Source organism: Balaenoptera ricei, chromosome 9, assembly GCF_028023285.1.
Source record: "Balaenoptera ricei isolate mBalRic1 chromosome 9, mBalRic1.hap2, whole genome shotgun sequence".
Lineage (NCBI taxonomy): Eukaryota > Metazoa > Chordata > Mammalia > Artiodactyla > Balaenopteridae > Balaenoptera > Balaenoptera ricei.
Genome location: NC_082647.1, coordinates 23,868,450 through 23,887,607, shown reverse-complemented (window position 1 = coordinate 23,887,607; position 19,158 = coordinate 23,868,450). Strand labels below are relative to the sequence as shown.

Here is a 19,158-nt window from a genome sequence, read left to right as displayed (position 1 = left end):
CATGGACTGCATGTACACTTACTTTGATATAGTGTAATTTAGGAGTCTTCAGACTTTCACTCATGTAATTCCTAAAAGAATTTTGACAGCAGCTAAGCCCGTGCGCCACAACTACTGAGCCTGCGCTCTAGAGCCTACGAGTCACAACTACTGAGCCCGTGTGCCTAGAGCCTGTGCTCCGCAACAAGAGAAGCCACTGCAATGAGAAGCCCATGCACCGCAACGAAGAGTAGCCCCTGCTCGCCGCATCTAGAGAAAGCCCACGCGCAGCAACAAAAACCCAATGCGGCCAAAAATAAAACTTTTAAATACTTAAAAAAAAAAATAAAAGTATACTCTGTAATTGGTTGGTAGACAGTTTGACTTATAGACCTCTCAAGTTTTCTTGAGGATTTAAAACCACATCTTTCTAAAACTAGTGGTCGGGTTAATTAGTAGTGAAATGGGATATAGGGAACAACTATCTTACGAAAGTTGGTCTTTACCTTTTTATTTTTTTAAAAAGAAATTTATTTATTTATTTTTGGCTGTGTTGGGTCTTCATTGCTGCGTGGGCTTTCTCTGGTTGCAACGAGCGGGGGCTACTCTTTGTTGTTGTGCACAGGGTTCTCATTGTGGTGGCTTCTCTCATCGCGGAGCACGGGCTCTAGGTGCATGGGCTTCAGTAGTTGTGGCACGTGGGCTCAGTAGTTGTGGCACACATGGGCTTAGTTGCTCCGCAGCATGTGGGATCTTCCTAGACCAGGGATTGAACCCATGTCCCCTGCATTGGCAGGCGGATTCTTAACTACTGCTCCACTGGGGAAGTCCTGGTCTTCACCTTTCTTGATGCTAGTCATCTCCCTTTGTTTCTGCATTTTTTTTTTTAAGGATTCTCTTTGCTCTCATATCATTCAAGACCAACAGCTGGAAATATTCTTGTTGCAAGATCAATAATCACACATCAGGAAAACGCCTTGCTTCTTAAGGTCTCTGTGACCTAAAATATACTTATAACTGCTATTAGGTTCCAAACTGATGAATGAGGAAAAAGGGTCAGGTCAGCTTTGCATGGGGCAGTCTTTGAGAAAAGACAAACCCGTCGTTTGTATGGATGTGTATTCACACAGGTGACATGTACAGCCATGATGGGAACGCTGACGAGCCAGAATGGGTAAAGACAGAGAGAGAACAATTTGTTGAGTTTCGAGATAAGAACCGTGATGGGAAGATGGATAAGGAAGAGACCAAAGACTGGATCCTTCCCTCAGACTACGATCACGCGGAGGCAGAAGCCAGGCACCTCGTCTATGAGTCCGACCAAAACAAGGTAAGTCTGTCCAGGCCCAATCTCTCAGTGATCGAAGTCTGTTTCTAGGGGATTGCCTAAAGAATATCTGTTGAGGTACATAGAGCATTTAAGGTCTTAATTAGTCTGAGTCTGCTGTGGATCTAAAGTTGGCGATTGAAAACTTACAGGACAGCGCTAGCTGTCTGATCTCATTTTAGAAATCCCTTTGCCCAATGTTCCCAGCATTGGAGGAATTTAAGCCTCAGAAAGAGCCTCTGGATATAGCCTGTGCGCAGCATGCATCATCTGCTATCTTTGGAACCCCAAGAAATCTTTGCTTTTTTGTTGTTATTTCCTTTGTTCTTTTATCTTTTACAGGTTCATTTTGCCTACTCGAAGCTGGTTGTTTCCTTCTTAAATGAAATATGCTTTTTAAAATTAAGTCATTTGTAGGAGCTTATAAATCAGCTTTTCTCTGAAACCTGTTAAAATTACCCTTGATCAGTTATCTGAGAAGGCATCCAGTTCATTAAAAGAGCAGTGTTACTGCTGAGCCCTGTCACCTTTTTCAGAGATTTGAATGCTCTCCTTAGAGCAAACTGAAAATCAGTCTAAAGTTGGGGGATTCTAGAATTCTAAATGTTCTTTTATTTAGACTGATCTTCGGTTTTAAAGCAGTTTTTTTTTTTAAATTATTTTATTTATCTTTGGCTGTGTTGAGTCTTTGTTGCTGTGCGCAGGCTTTCTCTAGTTGCGGTGAGCGGGGGCTACTCTTCGTTGTGGTGCGTGGGCTTCTCATTGTGGTGGCTTCTCTCGTTGCGGAGCACAGGCTCTAGGCACGGGCTTCAGTAGTTGTGGCGTACGGGCTCTAGAGCGCAGGCTCAGTAGTTGTGGCGCACGGGCTTAGTTGCTCCACAGCATGTGGGATCTTCACGGACCAGGGCTCGAACCCGTGTCCCCTGCATTGGCAGGCGGATTCTTAACCACTGTGCCACCAGGGAAGCCCCTAATGCAGTTTCTTATTGAGCCTTTTTGAGGGTCAGTCTGTTTTGAGTTCTTGCTCAGTCACTTCAGTAGCCAGGTGCTGTGTCCTGAGACATGTGAGAAAAGGAAACTCATGTAGTTGTCCCTTGGGAATCTGGCCTAGATAATTCTTGAGATGAGTATCTGAGCCTTCATTTGGGGTTCTGTCTGGAATCTGATTGGTGACTAGGTCATTTTGGAGTTGAAGACTGTGCTTGATATTAGCATATATCATTGTTCCTGTTAGACAAAGACTTGATTCACTTTGAAGTATTTTTCCTGGCTATCCTTGACTATCTCTTACCCATATCTAGGAGATGTCCCACATTTTGCTCGAAAGGGAGCATTTTCTTCTCAAAAAACAAACCCATATCCCTAGCATTGAGCTATTGAGCTATATTATTTCCATCCTTCCACTTTTAACTTCCTTGGTAAGAAAAATGTATCAACTGCTGTTTTCTTCCCTCTTTGCATGTGTGTGTGTTGGGGGTGGGCAGGGAGGATTGAGTTCACATTTAATTTAGTGGGAATTAGAATCGTAAATCTTGACTAACCCCTGTTGTACGATAACAGCGTTCTAAATTTGAAATGAGAAATACATTTTGCATCACACTGTTCTCCCCACTTTCAGGATGGCAAGCTTACCAAGGAGGAGATTGTTGACAAGTATGATTTATTTGTGGGCAGCCAGGCCACAGATTTCGGTGAGGCCTTAGTACGACATGACGAGTTCTGAGCTGCAGACAGAGGAACCTACATTTCTTCAAAAGTAATTTATTTTTACAGCTTCTGGTTTCACGTGAAATTGTTTGCGCTACTGAGACTGTTATCACAAACTTTTTAAGACATGAAAAGCTGTCTTAAAAATCCCGTCCCCATTCCTCCTCCTCTCTGAGGGACTGGAGGGAAACTGTGCTTCTGAGGAAAAACTCTAATTAGTACACTTGTGTTTGTAGATTTACACTTTGTATTATGTATAACATGTGTGTTTATTTTTGTATTTGTTCTCTGGTTGGGAGTATGATATGAAGGATCAAGATCCTCAACTCACACTTTGTAGGCAAACGTTAGCCCTTCACGCTTTCTCAACCCTTATCATATAATTTTTATAATTCTGACTTAATTAATTTTAAGCCTGAGATCAATAAGAAATGTTCAAGAGAGAGAAAAGGGAAGAAATAGTCCCCACAATTTATATTTAGAGAGATAACACTTAAACTTGCCTATTGAAAAGTATACTGCATAAGTGGTAGGGGCCGAATATTTCATTCAGCTGCTCCAGGTCCAGGCCCTGGCATTGTCTGGGCAAGGACCGATCCCTGTGCTGTAAGGAAGCTTGACTCAACTTGGTTTCATTCATTCTTTTTTTTCCTTCCCTGTAAGACTAGCTGTTTGCTAATTTTGTCAAGCACAGCTGTGGTGGGAAGAGTTAGGGCCACTGTCTTGAAAGTCAGTCAAGTACTGAGTGTGATCTCTTTACAGAGCTATACATAGAAACAGCTGGAAAACTAAAGGAAAAATACAAGTGTTTTTAGGGCACATGCTTTTTTCTGGGAATGCATCTATTGAAGTGCTCAAGACTGTCTTGCCTATTGAATCGCTGTAAGTGCCCCCATTCAGCGCCTATTTCCCCAGGTGTTCCAAGGAATTAATCTGCACTGCAGTTAAAATGTACTCCTTTCCAATCATGTCATTGAAAGTGCCTTTAATGAGAGAAATGATCACTGAATGAGGATTCTCTTAAGAAACTCTAAGATAAAATAAAGAGAAGATTATTTGGACCACCTTAAATGAAAGCTTAGAACCTCCTAGTGTGGTGGGATTTTTTTTCTTTCCTTTCTCTTTTGGACGGTGGTTAAATAGCAGTATTAGTTAGGGGCTTGGTTGCAGTGTTCTTATCTTGTGGGCTGGTTTCCAAAAACCACATGCTGCTGAATTTACCAGGGATCCTCATACCTCAGAATGCTAACCACTTACTACCAGGCCTGTTTCTGTGTCAGCTGGAGAGCTTGAGCCAAGACTCAAAGATGAGAGGGCTCTTTGGTTTGAGGACCATCACTCACCCTTCCTGCCTTTGACCCATCGCTCCCTATGTCCCCATCTCCCCACTGCCAAAAAAAAGTTTATCATGAATCAACATTGCCATTCCTTATCGAAGAGAGGGACATTGTAGAAGGAGCTGAAGAAACCACCTCTGTGCCCAACTCACTTTACCTACATTTTACGTAACAGGAAACTGTCTTTTTTTGGTCCCTTTCATACAGATGGACCTCTTTTGAGGAGAATTATTATATTCCAAGTTTTTAGCCCTCAGGTTACTAAGACAAGTACATATATATATATATATATCTAACCTTTATTATTTCATATATCTTTCTGGATAATACATTCAGGTGGTGCTGGGTGATTATTATAATCTGAACCTAGGTGTATCCTTTGGTCTTCCACAATCATGTTGAGGTGGGCTACTTGGCCTGGTAAAAAGCCGGATATCGTGTAACTTCACCCCAGCCTTTGCATTGAGCTCTTGAGAGCGGATACATTCTTTTAACCCCAATATGAGGGAGTGGAAATTCTCTGCCTTCCAGATTCCCCATTTTTATTGTTAAGAAGATCAGGGATAATTAATAATGCCACCAACCCTGGCTTGGAGAGGGCACATCATGAATTGTGTGGCAGGAGATCCTCATAGGTCACTAGGTACAGGGAACCCAGGCCTTATGTTAAAGTCACGCACCTAGAAAGCAAACCTCCATCTGCTAAGACAGCAACTTCTGGATGCTGGGTGCTCATCAGTAAGCATTGTATTCTAATCTCTAATGATCCCCCTGGATTTTTTTTTTTTTTCCTTTTGGTTTAAATCAAGCCTGAGGCTGGTGAACAGTAGCTGCACACCCACATTGTGTGTTCTGTGAATGCTAGCTCTCTTGAATTTGGATACTGATTATTTTTTATAGAGTGTAAACCCAGTTTTATATTCTATAGTGCAAACAGGTACCTATCTGTTTCTAAATAAAACTGTTTACATTCACTGTGGGTTATGTATGTTCTTTATTTTCTTAAGAAATGGAACTCTTGCGTAGAATTATGGGTGTTATAAAATGGCACAGAAAAAGAGCTCTCCTAGAAGGTTTATCATACCCCCCACCCCAACCCAGAGAAGTTACTGCCTTCTCCCAGATTGGTTACTCTTTTCTTCCTATTCCTGAAATCTTCTAGCATCCTTCTACAGCTGTAACCCTTCTCTGCTTCCCTTAGGCCATATAACTGGAGAGGAGCCCAGCTGCTCATTACATAATTGCCTGATACCAAACACAAGCCATTTCTGAATGTACACACATTTATCTTGATTTTTATTTCAAAAAGTCTCTTCTTCATGGGGTGGGGAGAGGGAGTATAAGGTAAAACAGTTTTTTGAACATTTTGTATAGTTCATATAAATGGTATTGAGATGTGCAAATTCATTTTGAGAACATGAAGGGAATTAAAACTATTAACTTTAGTAAATACACAGCTTAAGACAGATATATAGGTTTAGCCAGATAGGTGTGGGGGGAAAGGAAGCACCTGGAATATTCATGCTGGTACAGGGGTTTGTGGGCATGGCTGTCCCAGCCAAAGCGATAGCAATTACTGGCAGTGACAGCATAAGAAAGTTCTTTCAAACTCATTTGGGACCTACTAAAGGGTTTTTTTTTTTAAATTTATTTTATTTATTTGTTTTTGGCTGCATTAGGTCTTCGTTGCTCTGCTTGGGCTTTCTCTAGTTGCGGTGAGCGGGGGCTACTCTTCGTTGTGGTGCGTGGGCTTCTCAGTGAGGTGGCTTCTCTTGTTGCGGAGCACGGGCTCTAGGCTCGCGGGCTCAGTAGTTGTGGCTCACGGGCTCTAGAGCGCAGGCTCAGTGGTTGTGGCGCACGAACTTAGTTGCTCCGTGGCATGTGGGATCTTCCCGGACTGGGACTCGAACCCATGTCCCCTGCATTGGCAGGCGGATTCTGAACCACTGCGCCACCAGGGAAGTCCTGGCAGGCGGATTCTTAACCACTGCGCCACCAGGGAAACCCTAAAGGTTTTTCTTTTAATGTCTCTCCCATTTCTAAAATGTTTTCATAAGTTTGTTTTAATTCAAAATGTATCATCTTTGAATAGATCCCCAGTAGGGAAAAAATGTTACTAAAAAGGAAAATAATTGTTGTGTATACACTGAAAAATCATCAGCCAGACTCCTTTACAGTTGCCTCGTATGTAGAAATCTGTTCTCCAAGTGCTATAAATTCTGCCACTTAAGAGTAGAAACTGATGATTGTTGAAATGGCCTTTGGGGTGGTCTGAAGTAGACCCAGCTGGAACAGTAGCTTTGTGTAGGTAGGAAGGAAATAGTAGGAAAATGGAAAATTGACCTCAAATTGCTATCACTCCCCTTCCCATTTACTGTGTTGTAGTAGTTTGGTTTTTGACAGGGAAGGTAGAAAGTAGAAATTTCCTTAAATGTAAAATCCTTGTTGCTGCAAACAGGCCAATATGGCTCCTTAGTTGGGGCCAACTTGGCTAGAAGAGACGGTAGAAACTTCCATTTTCTGGGAGCTAGACATGTTGGACTCATCTGTCATGGGCTTTCCACACACCATCTCCATGATGCAAGCTCGGAACTGGAGGAAAGAGCAGAATTGGAGATAGTCCCTTTGGTAGACCAGTACCAAGGAGATAACATCAGGAAGCATACGGGAAAAAAGATCTCATTCTTTGTATCCTCAAAGCCTTGCACAATGCCTTATACACAGGATCTCCTCAGGTGGTTTTGATTATATCTTCCCAATACTGAGAGCTAGCTATATTCCAGGCTAAGACTACTCACTACTCCTGGGTCTACAATGATAATCCCTACACATTCTGGCTAACTCTGAGAATGTGTAGAATTTCACTGTTGGGAAACCTCACAAACCACCCTGCCCCATAAGAGCACTGTCAAAAGTGACCCCAGAATAGCCCCGCCCACCCACCCCACCATTACTTGAAAGTGCTCCCAACTGGGGAAAGACTGCCAATTCTGTTTCTATACAGGAGGTTTCACATTAGTTTTGAATCCATCTCTGGAACTGAGGAAACAAAATAACAATTCTCAAAGCAGAGTGTTAGCTCTACAAGACAGGAACTTTCCTTGATTTGTCTGAGTTTGGGTTTTTAGCTTAGATTCAGGATTTGGGATAGGAAGCTACCTGGTACCTTCAGATGATAAGCTGTTTTAGAAACATGCATGTGTTGTGATTTCTGTGTTTCACATAAATGGTCGTGCAGACTAGAAGTTGGAAAGGATTAAGAACTCGTGAAATGGAAATTTAGGGGCACTGTTGATCTATCAGTTTTTCAGTGAAACGGAAAGCCTTTTCACTTCTCATCCTGCCCTTTGGAGCAACTCGAATTTTATGGCTCAAGTTGTCTTCCCTGGGTTCTGTGATCTTGTCTTGATGACCATGCCTTCATCCCTGTGCTTACTTACCAAGTGCTTTCTAGCCTGCCAAGGGTTTCCATGGCTTCCCTGTTCACCCCTAGAAACCCTTTGAGTGGAGTCCAAGGTGCTTGGAGTTAAAAGTCGTTGTTGAGAAGAACCAGGTCTTAGGAATATAAATAGAGAGCTTTACCTGCTTATTCATGAAGCAGTAGATGATGGAATTGTAGACGCAAGCACTCTTGGAGAAGAAGGCAGGAATGGTGACAAACCGTAAGTCCACCCCATGGTTACGGTTGTTGACTATATACATGGCCAGGGCAGCATAGGGCGTGCAACAGAGACAGAAGGATCCCACCATCATCACCACCGTGTGGCTCACCTCCCGCTCAGCTTTCTGGGTTGTAGCTGACTCCTGCTGCTGAGCTGCAACCTGGAAAGAGCACAGAAAACATCACACCCTCTTATCCCTGGCCCTGAACTCCCAGATCTCTGGACTCCTCAACTAGGGGGCCATCTACTCTAATTGTCTCTCTGCTGTCCCAGCTTTTGGCCTAGTCCCTCTGTTTTCCCTTCCTTGAGGAAGGCAAGATGGAGGCAGCTCTCTGGTCTGTGACAATGGAAAAGATCACATGCATCGATTGATATACCTGAGCAGGGATGACTCCACCTTATTCTTCATTCCATTTCATCATCTCCCTGTCCCCACTTCCTTCACTGCTTTTTGATACCCCTCTACCTGACTATGGACATTTCCAAATGTTTTATGTTCTAGAGCACTTACCTGCTCTTCCCTCTCACCTAGAGCCTTGTGATCCCTTCCTCTCTGACCCTCACGAAAGGCACTCACAGCTCTGAAGACCCCCAGCAGCTGAGAGTAGGAGAAGCAGATGAGGGAGAGAGGCACAATGTAGCAGAAAATGAAGAGGAACCAGGTATAGTACTCGCTGTAATATTTGGTGCCCACGGTGTACCAGTCGGGACCGCAGGAACACTAAAGACCCTCGGGGACGAACCTGCAAGGGACCAAGCACTTGCTCACTGTGAGGCTCAATTAGTAGAGAGGGAGCTGAGATTCTTGGATTGTGTTCTCCACTTAGAACTTAGAGTGACTTCAGGCAGTGAGTATTTTCTGTCCTCACCAGCGAGCCTTTAGCAATTGCAACTGCAGAGTAAACTTTAGCACTTGTCTCCCACAGCCCTTTCCCTTATTTATTCCACCAGCTCTTTAAAAATTAGAGGTCAAAGACTATACCCAACTCTCTTCCCGTCCTCACAAGCTGAGCTTCTAGCTAAGTCAGCACAACGGCCCCGCACTCTCACCGGCTCCAGCCAAAGAAGGGTGGGATGGAGACACCAATACCAATGGTCCAGGTGGCCAGGACCACCGTCAGTGCATGCTTGGAGCTGAAGTGGAAGTTGCCGAAGGGCTTACAGATGATGATGTAGCGCTCAAAGGCCAAGAAGGCCAGGGACCAGCCTGTCACCAGACCTGTGATGAAATGTGAGGGTAAGAGGGTAAACAGCCCCACTCATCCTGGCAGGCAGAGTGGAATACAGATGGGATGGAGAAAGCACAGGGAGGGAAGGTTGGAGTGGTGAGTGAAGTAGAGTTTGGGACTCGGTCAAACTTCTAGTCTGGGTGGCTTTATATCTCAGTATTCAAAAGAGCACCAAACTTCTATCCCCCAGACTCCTCTTTGGGGCCCTCTGTCACCCAACAGCCTGGCCCCTGGTTCCAATCACGGAGCGGTGTCCTTTGCCTCCCCCCAGCCCCCTTCTGCTGCAGTACCTGCTGTACAGCCCAGGAAGGCCTCCAGAGCACAAACATGGCGGCCGAAGACAAAGTATTCATGACAGCTGGTGATGAAGACGACAAAGAGAAGATGCAGTAGATGAAGCCCCCCAGGGATACATTGACCAGAATATAGTTGAGTGGCTGCCACAACTTTCTGTAGCGCAGTGTGGCCACCAGCACTGTGGCATTGAGTGGCATCCCTACAAAGAAGACAAAGCCCGTGAAGGCTGCCTGGAGGTGGAAGGCCCAGACAGGGGTGAGGTGGTACTGAGGCCCATCCCACGGCCCCACCAAGGAGATGTTCTTGAACAGAAAAAACTCCTCCTCCTCTGACATCTTGCTCATGGGATGTCCGCCACCCCCTCTGATTCCTCTTAGATCATCCTCCCGCCACCACTTCTCCCCGACCCTGCCAAAGAACCTCTCCTCCAAAGCCACTTTGGAGCTCCCTGAAAGATCAGTACTGATCCTAAGCCTCCTAAGGACAAAGTTTGGGATTAAAGACCCTAAGCCCCCACCTAAACCTTTTGTGGCCCCAAAGCCGACTGTATGTTCTTCAGAGGATAAAAGATTGGGCTCAAAGAATCCGGACATGCAATGCTCAGGTGCTGGAATGAATAGGAGTGGGCTCATTAGGGCCTGGGAGATGCTGACCCATATTTAATGAAGACCCTCCATCCCTTTTTCTTCCCTTTGAGTGGACGTCTGGACGGCACCCTTCTTCTTTGACTTCAGGCACTACTATATCCCTGTAGGTGTTTACACGCCATCTGCCCCTTTGTGGAAGGTGCCCCCTAAGTGTCCCTCTCCAGGGATCTTGGGCTCACAGCCAGCCTGGGAAGCAGCCTCAGGCTGCAGGAAGGGGCAGGGAATGGAGAGTTCCCTGGAGCACCTTAGTAACAGCCTTCATGGAACAGTTCAGGGGCAACTCGACAATGCCTAGAGGTCTAAGGCATCCCAGGCTGCCAGTTTCTTCATGGTGAGTCTACCCAGGGAGGGTACCTTTCCTACTCAGACCTCCCCCAGCCAGGTCGAGGTTAGTTTGCTCACTGCCCCGCTCACGCCATGTTCACACCTGCCCCTGCCCTTAGCTCCGCAGTGCCCAAGCTGCCAGTCATCCTGTCTGCTCATCCAAGACCTGCCCAGTGAATTACATAATTCACTGTCCAGAAAGTGAACACAAACCAGCTGTTCTTCAGATTATGACAGACAAGAATGGGGTTTCGCAAAGGAGACATCGGTGTGATACAATAAACAATGTCCTCCACAGCCTTCCTGAGTAGCACAAAAACCAGTTTCACAGGATTGGGTCTCCTGCTGACTATTACCCTCAATGTGGGCTCCACACAAAGCATGATTCAGAACTGGACATAAACCAGAACCATTCGGCTGGGGGCCAAATACCAGCTCTGCCAGGCTACTCTAATCCAGAGGACATTTCAACTATCTAGAGGCTTGAAAGGGATTATTCCCTAGCCTCTCTAATCATTGCTTCTCCCTGCTTAGTTTTTTATCATTTAATTTCTGTTTCAAGTGGATTGTATATGCCTGGGGCTCAAAATTCAAAAAGTACAAAAGAATATACAGTGAAAAATACATTTCTTTCCCACCCAGGCTCCCAGTTCCCCTCTCCAGAAGCAACCAGTGTTCACTTTTTGCTGTGTTTTTGATGCGTAGGATGAAATGATGTGTTGAGCTTGAAATGTGTTGTGACAATGTTGTTTGTTAAATACTGACCGGTCAGACTCTCCAGACAAGTGGTGAGATAAGGGAAAGTTCTACATGCTCTTGTGAAAATGAGGAATCGTCCAAGGATTTGCCTGAATGAATGCCATCTTCACGCCTGGGAGGAAAGAGCAGAAACCCCCCAGAGGTAGAGCCAAGACTCTTCCCAGAGAATTTCATCTGCTGGCTTTGCAATACAGAGACAAATGAACCACTGAGGGCCTAAACTCCTACAGCCTAGATCAAGGCCACAATAATTTTAGCCTGGAAAACAATGCATGGTAGATGGCAATGGATTTCCACCAGGGCGGCCCTCCTCTCCCCCACCCTGTTACCCTGGAGACATTTGGAGGTGTGTGGGATGGGAGGGGGGTGTTTTTCGGCTGTTGGCAAAGAAAGGATTACTGGTATTGAGTGGGCAGGACACGGCTCTAGACAGGCCACACTGAGAATGATCCTGCCTCAAATTCCAATAGTACCCCCAGAGAGAAGCACTGGCTGGGACCCAATCCCGCTCTCAGCCCTGAAACATTCTCAGCAAAGTCCCCCTGGCGCCCTTGATTGGAGCCACCTCACTCCTTGGCACACCCAGCGAGAGAAACAATTAGGAAATGTGTACTGAGGTAATGGAATGACGCGTTGAGTGGCTTTTATTTATAAGCCAGTTTAAAGCTGGGGAACAGCTACCCAAAAAAGTCCCTTTGGTTTGAGAATAGATAAAAACCCTGTTGCTTTTCTCTCTGGCCATGATTAGTTAGTGGAGCCAGTCATCTGGTCCAGACACTCCTGGATGGGGATAATAAAACTTCATCCCCTGGGTACAAAGGAATGTTAGCCAATATGTTCTCTAAAGCGAGGGCCATTCTTCCCCATATCCAACAGACGCGTTGGTTTATTAGGAAGCCTGCTTTTGCATGGATGGTGGGAGGGTTTCTTTAGGCTTATGGTTTTTACCTCGAGCCAAGTAATGAAGATCCACCTGAATATCTGTTGCCCCTGGTGGTTTTTTGGTGCACACTCCTGGCTTGCTTTCTTTCCCTCATTCACGCATTCATTTATTCCACAGACATTTGCTAAGAGATGCCTACAACAGCAGTTGTACTGTGAGGATGAAATGAGATTAATCTGGTAGAGTGCTTACCTAAGGCCGGGTACCCAGAAATGCTTGGGAGTTGTTTGTTTTGTCAGCAGGATTGCCAAGTGCCAGACACAAGGCTGGATCCAAAGATCAATAAGACAGATCTCTGTCCCCCCAGAAGCTCCCAGCCTCCTAGAGGGGACCCCCCCCCCCGGAGGCAAACAAGGGTCCTGGGGGTGTGATGGATGTGGTACAGTGGCAGCACAAAAGAGAGAGCCAGACAGAGCCTACTGGGTCTCCTACAAGGCACCAGTTTCTGAGGTGTGACCTCCCCCCTCACTCTCATTTGGGGAATCCCAGCCTGAAGAACCCCACCCAGGCCACCCTTAGCCGATTGGCAGGCTCTTCCCTGAAGCTTCCCTGGGTGGGATGAACAGGGCAGGCTGGGGTGAGGGAGGAAGTGTGGGTATTTACAGGATGTATTCCCATCTCTGGTTTTCTAGAAAGTCTGGGTAGCAGTGTGTATCGCATTTAAAACAGGCTTTGGATTCAGATAAATGTGCTTCATATAAGCTGAATTTGGGCACGTTTCTTTTTCTTACAGTGGGGTGACAGCTATGTCACAAGGCTGTTATGAGGTTAAGTAAGATCTGTAAAGCACAGATCACACTGCTCAGCCCACAGTAAGCATTAAGTGGCAGCTTTCCTCTCATGTATTTTCTTCTTGCCCTCATGTTGCCATCATAATAACCCCTTTCCTTTGTACGGCACTTTACAGTTTGCAGAGTGCTTTCACATACGTTTTCTCACCTGATCCTCAAATTACCCTGTAAGGCAGACAGGGCAGGTGTTACTGCCCCACCTGACAGATGAAGAAACTGAGTAATTTAGCAAATATCACCTAGTCAAGGGTGATCTGGGACAGACTTCTTAGTCCTCACCTAGGAGGCAGATGAGTTTGGAGGATTTTTTCTGGTGGTCTGATCATGAGGTAAGAAAGAAGAGTGGCTCTTCACGGGTGCAGGAGATGCCAGGCAGGCCCCCTCAGCCCTGGGGTTCCCGGAAGGGGGGCTGGCTGGAGACTGGCTCCCTCCCCGCCCTTCCCCAGCAGCACCCCACGAACTCCCCTTGGCAGCCCTGAGGGAGAACTGGATGGTCACGGGGAAGACGGGACCTTGCCTAATCACGGTGTGGCTCTGCAGTGGGCCAGGGAGGAGCGGAGAGAGCCGAGGGGCAAGGCCTGCTGGAGTGCAGCCGACCTGGGCTGGGAGCCAGCCTGGACGGAGAAGAGAGGCCCTTCTAGGAACCACAAGCTGCGGCTACTGCTGATGTGGCAAAGAAGACACAGCTGGCAAAGAGTAACCCTCAGTGGCTCTTTGGTCTAGGGCTATGATTCTCACTTAGGGTGCAAGAGGTCCCGGGTTCAAATCCCAGACGAGCCCTACTTTTCCTAGATTTTTCTTTTTTTCTGTTCCCCTTTCCCCGCCACACAAGTACACATTGCCTGCCCTTTCTCAAGTTGAAGCAGAGATGACCCAGTGGTGAGTGAATAAAGGACCCTGAAGACAAGCTGCCAGTCAGTCTCCCCATTAGCCATGGCCTGTATGTACCCCATTATTTCCGCTGAGGCCAAGCCGAGCAGAAGGGGATTGGCATAGCTCCAGGAGCTGAACCTGAGAAGGTAGAGCCAAAGCGTTGCCTCGTGTTAGGCAGAAAGCCTCTCAGAGAGCCTCAGATAAAGAGCAGGTGGTCAGAACAATCGGGGCCTGAGCTGGAGGTCAAGAAAAGGCAAACTCTCCATGTAAAACCCAAGCTATGAAATGCATTGGCTTCAAAGTCCAAAAGCTAGGAATAAAGTTACAATTCTGAGTCTCAGCTTTCCTACTGGTAAAATGGGAACAATAATATTCATTTCTTAAAGTTGAGAGGATTAAATCAGAAACTGTATGTGAAAACACTTTGCAAACTATAACACACCTTACAGACGTAGGGATTGTTAGGAATACTACTAAAGATAAAGAGAATCTGGAAAGGAAATTCTGACAACGTGACAGACTGAACTAATGTAGTTTCTCTTCACCCAGTGTCCCCTAAAACACACACACAAATACTACATAAAACAGAATTTAAAAACTAACGTATGAACAATTGCAAAATTGGTTTAAAAAGGGAAATTCCCAGATATCAGAATTAAAGAAAGAATGTAAAACTAAACAAAGGAGGAGGAGGAGGAGAAGGAGGAGGGACTATCACAGTAGCCCATGGTTCATTTCAGACACAGATCACAGACATATACCAGAGACATGGAGATGTGTTCTAATGCTTTCAGTTATAGGCTATGTGCCCTCAGCCCACCAGAGGCAAAGAACTGGGCCTGAACCCCCTGCATAAAGCTCAGAACATCAAAGATCTACCTTATCCATGGAAAGAAGACTAAAATGGCACACGCCAGTTCAACGAAGCAGAGAAAAGGGTTAGAAATCCAAGTCAACCCTGAGAAATTGAAGTGTGAGCCTGAGAAAATGCTTGTGTTGCATCTGGATTTATGTTATTTGCATGATGCTGAATCCTCAAGCAGAGAAATTAAATATAAACCTGGTTTAGGACAACTTGAAATCCCTAGGAATACCACACAGCCTCACAGAAGCAAGAAAGAGCTCTCCAAGACTGTTTTCATACCCCAAGGTATATGGGAGTCTCACTAAAAAGTGAAATATCAAAAACACCTACTGAAGAAGAACTCACAATAAAAATCTTATAAACTAGACAAGAAAGCAATCCACCTAAGGAAGACTCAGCAGACACAACAAACAGGACAATTAACACTCCAAGAACTGTGCATAATAGAACAACATGACAAGCACTGTGTAATAAGTATTCTTAAAAGTGTTAAAAGATTAAAGACAAGAAAGTAAACCATATTGAAAATATTGCACTATGAAAAAAAAAGCAGCTCATTGAGGGAAAAAAAAATTAGGAAATGGAAGACATACCATTGAAGACTCAAGACATTAAACAGTAGACTAGACCCAGCTGGAAAGAGAAGTAGTAAAGTGGAAGATAGAGCTGATGAAATTGTTCAAAATATGGGGGGAAAGGGGAAAGTAATGAGATAGAAAATATGAAAGAATAGTTAAAAGACATGAGGAAAAGAATATGCCTATTACACCATCACACTGAATATATATATAGTTTCCTGAAAGAGAGAGAATGAGGGAAATGTATGGGTTGGCCAAAAAGTTCGTTTGAAATTTTGGCCAACCCAATAATATTCCAAGAGATAATGATTGATAATTTTCCAAAATAAAAGAAAGACACAGTCCTCAGATTGAGAACTGAGCTTATAAACACATTGTGGTGAAACTGGAGAATACTGAAGAGAAAAAGGAAAATCTTAAAAGCAACAAAAAATAAAAAAATTTTAAAAACTTGTTTGCCTAGAGAGACAATTATATTGGCAGCTGACTTCTTATTAGCAGCAAAAGATTATAGAAAAAAATAGAATATCTTCAAAAGTCTAAAAGAACTGTCAACCTAAAATTTAATGCCCACTAAATTTCCATTTAAGTGTTGTGAAATAAAGACCTTTTAAGACAAAGACTGAGAATGTTTACCACTCAAAGACTTTCACTGAAATGCCACCAAAGGATATACTTCATAAGAAGGAAACTGTAATAAGAAGGAAGGAATGAAATGCAAGAAGGAATGGTGAGCAAAGAAACTTATAAATATGTTAGCGAACCTAAAAAAGCATTGAGGGACTTCCCTGGCAGACCAGTGGTTAAGACTTCGCCTTCCAATACAGGGGGTGCGGGTTCGGTCCCTGGTCAGGGAGCTAAGATCCCACATGCCTCGCGGCCAAAAAACCAAAACAGAAGCAATATTGTAACAAATTCAATAAAGACTTTAAAAATGGTCCACATTAAAAAAAAATCTTTAAAAACAATTTTTTTTAATTAAAAATAAAATAATAAAAAATAAAAAAGCATTGACAGCCACTGTTAGTGGAGTAAAAATCAGTTCAGCTGCTTTATAGAGCAATTTGGCAATACCTAGTAAATTTTAAGGTGCACATATCCTATGACCCAGAAATTCTACATCTAGGTATCTACCTTAGAGATATGCTTACATATATGCCAAGAAGGCATGCACAGCACTGTCCAGCACAGCATTGTTTACAATATGGAATATTGGAAATATCCCAAATGCTCATTAGCAGAAGAATGGATAAATCAGTTGTGGTATATTCAAACAATGGAATAGAATTCAGCAGTTAAAATTCATGACCTAGAGCTATATGAAACAGCATGAATAAATGTAAAAAGAAAAAAAAGTTAAGGAAAAAAGAAAGTTTGCAGAAGAATGTGTATAATATACTGTACTTTTTGCATCTGTAAAAGATTCACTTTTTTTTTTCTTTTTAATGAAAGAATCTAGGCATTTAGAAATAAGGGGAAAGGGGGATAAATGGCTGCATCAGTCCTCAGAGAGGATGATCTGCTGGGATGGGATTAGGAGGGAGGCTGAATCCTGTGTCCATGGATTACAAGGATTAATTCAGATTATCCCCGTAAGCTGATCACCTGGCTGGTATCCCCACCACTCCTAGCCCTTCAGAGATGCATCCCTGGACCACAGTCCACTTCCCCCCCATACCTGCTAAGCCCTTTCCTCCAGCCTCCTATCTCCATTCTCACCCCTCAACCCAGTACTGGTCTGGGTTTTACTCATATTTGGGTCCTAAGAATAGACTGGTTCAGATCTCCTCTGAATGCTCCTCAAATCAAGGGTGAATCGTGACCTGCACCCCTGGAGCCAGGGAGAGATTAGTCCTAATACTCTGGATGAGAGCTCCCTGAGGAGAGCTTGGACCCCTGGATGTTACAGTCGACAACTTCCTCCCCTGTCCCTCCCTCCATTAGCCAAGAGGTCAGCAGTCAAGGTCTGCTATCTGACCCTGCTGGTTCAGCCAGGACCAGAAGGAGCTGTGCTGGGGCAGAACAAACAGCCACTCTGCTTCCAGCATTAGACTCTGTCATTCCCAGGAGCCCTATGCCCTCCACCCTCCTAACGCCAACCCCTTTCCATCATCCCTGACAGTTGCCCTGCTCCCCAAGTCTGGACAGGCCTGAAATCGGCGGCGGACGCTCTGGAAAGGGTCTGGGTGGGCTTGCTCAACAGTCTTTCCCCACAACTCGATCACCTTAACCACAGGGTCTGGAGTGGAGCCCTGTCCTCTGGGGAGCAAACGAAACATCTTGATCTGTGCTCACCATCTCTCAGAGCACATACGAGGCTGGGGGTATGAGAGGGAAGAAGAAAGGTGAGGAGAGAGAGACAGAGAGAGACAGAGAGAGGCTTAGAGGCAAAGTTATGGTTAATAGGCAACATTGAACTCCTTAATTGTGAGTTCATATGTTAAAATAAGCAGAGCATTGACTGTGTTATTGGGAGATTTACCTTTACTCATTTATTCTACGTGTGAAGGACTTTGTCAGATGCTGGAGATACAAAAAATGACTAAGATAACTTCCCAGTCTTCAAGAAACTGGGCAGACAGAAAATTAAAAACCTGACCTTGACAACCCAGAGTGACTGGCGCTGCCCTAGAGGGAAGAAGGACAGGGCAGAGCACAGCAGGGGCATATAATGGGGTTGGAGTGGGGCGTCAGGAACAGCTGCTTAGAGATGACTCCCCACTGAGTGCTGAAGGATAAGTAGGAGATGTCCAGGCAAAGAAAGGTTCCCTTCTGAGGAATATAGAGGGCTTGTGAACCTGGGAGCCTGGGGGGTGGTGGTGACACTGACAATATATGCCCAATGACCTTGTGAGTGGATGCACAAGAGAAGGGATTGGTGTGTGCCCCTGGCTTAGGAATCTCCCAGTGCTTTTCTGGATGTGCTGGGGCGCCCCGGTTCCCAAGTGTACCCTTTTTTAATTTTCCTGGCTGAGACCTGCAGAGATGTGAGAACAATTGCTTCGTCAAGATCTGGCATAAGGTAGACGTTCCTCAAATGAATGATGAAGTAAGTGAAATAAGCCCTCTGAGCTTTCACATCTCCCTTCCATGAGAGTGAAAATCAGCAGTGCCCACTCTGAGCAGGCTACAGGGGCAGGTTGAGCGAGGGTCATGGCTCGCAGGCCAGCGGGCATGGGGCCAGGTGGGAAGGCAGGCGGTGGAGAAAAGAGCTCTTCGGACACTAAGGACTGCGTAGGGCCACGGAGCGGCCCTTCTTAAGAGGGTCCCTGCTTCTGGCTTGGTGGAGGCGCGGGGACAGCAGAGGGATCAGGGCCCCGAGGTTCGAGTATCCTGGCCTTGGTTTCCCTCCTCCTGCCCTCACGCAGCTCTGAGGCTGGGGCCAGCGGCCGGGGCTCCGCGCTTACTGCCGAGCTGGGCGGCAGCGCCGACCTGCTCCGTAGGAAGCGAGGGGAGTGTAAGCATCCGTGCTTTTGGAGAAAACAGGCCGGGGGACGGGGCCCTGACACATGGCGCAGAGCGGTCTCCCCGCTCAGCCAACTGCCAGCAGGACCCACTGCCAGACCAGGGGATCTGGTCGCTCCCTCGGCGCGGGCCTTGGGGCGTGTCGGGGACACGCTCGCTCGGCCTCCCGGCACCCTCCCGCCGGCACGGGGTCCGGGAGTTCTGGTGGTGGGCCGGCTTCCGGGCGGCGGCGGGGGAGGTGTCAGGTGGCCGGGCCAGGCCCCGCCCCCTCGGCCGGCCCGCCCTCCCTTCCCCTGAGCATCCGGCTCTGGTCCCCGGCCTCGCGGAGGCGGTGGCGGTGGCGGCGGCGGCGGCGGCGGCGGCGTCTGCTCCGGG

The 19,158-nt window shown here is 45.9% G+C and overlaps 2 protein-coding genes across 3 annotated transcripts in view; one reads left to right on the top strand and one right to left on the bottom strand.

Moving 5' to 3' along the window:
- The window catches only part of CALU (calumenin), a 28,143-nt gene extending 22,819 nt beyond the window's left edge, over window positions 1-5,324 (top strand). For both annotated transcript variants that reach the window (XM_059933458.1, XM_059933459.1), the window contains exons 6-7: window positions 1,110-1,309; window positions 2,925-5,324. In XM_059933458.1, the coding sequence (XP_059789441.1) occupies window positions 1,110-1,309; window positions 2,925-3,029 (305 nt within the window). In that variant the 3' untranslated portion in view covers window positions 3,030-5,324. The remainder of the gene's footprint in view (window positions 1-1,109; window positions 1,310-2,924) is intronic.
- Window positions 5,325-6,822: 1,498 nt separating this feature from the next.
- OPN1SW (opsin 1, short wave sensitive) lies at window positions 6,823-9,882 on the bottom strand. The gene is given in 6 exon segments (XM_059932645.1): window positions 6,823-6,942; window positions 7,933-8,172; window positions 8,590-8,755; window positions 9,063-9,231; window positions 9,532-9,615; window positions 9,618-9,882. Coding segments are annotated over 6 exon segments (1,044 nt in total).
- Between the last annotated feature and the right edge of the window lie 9,276 nt (window positions 9,883-19,158).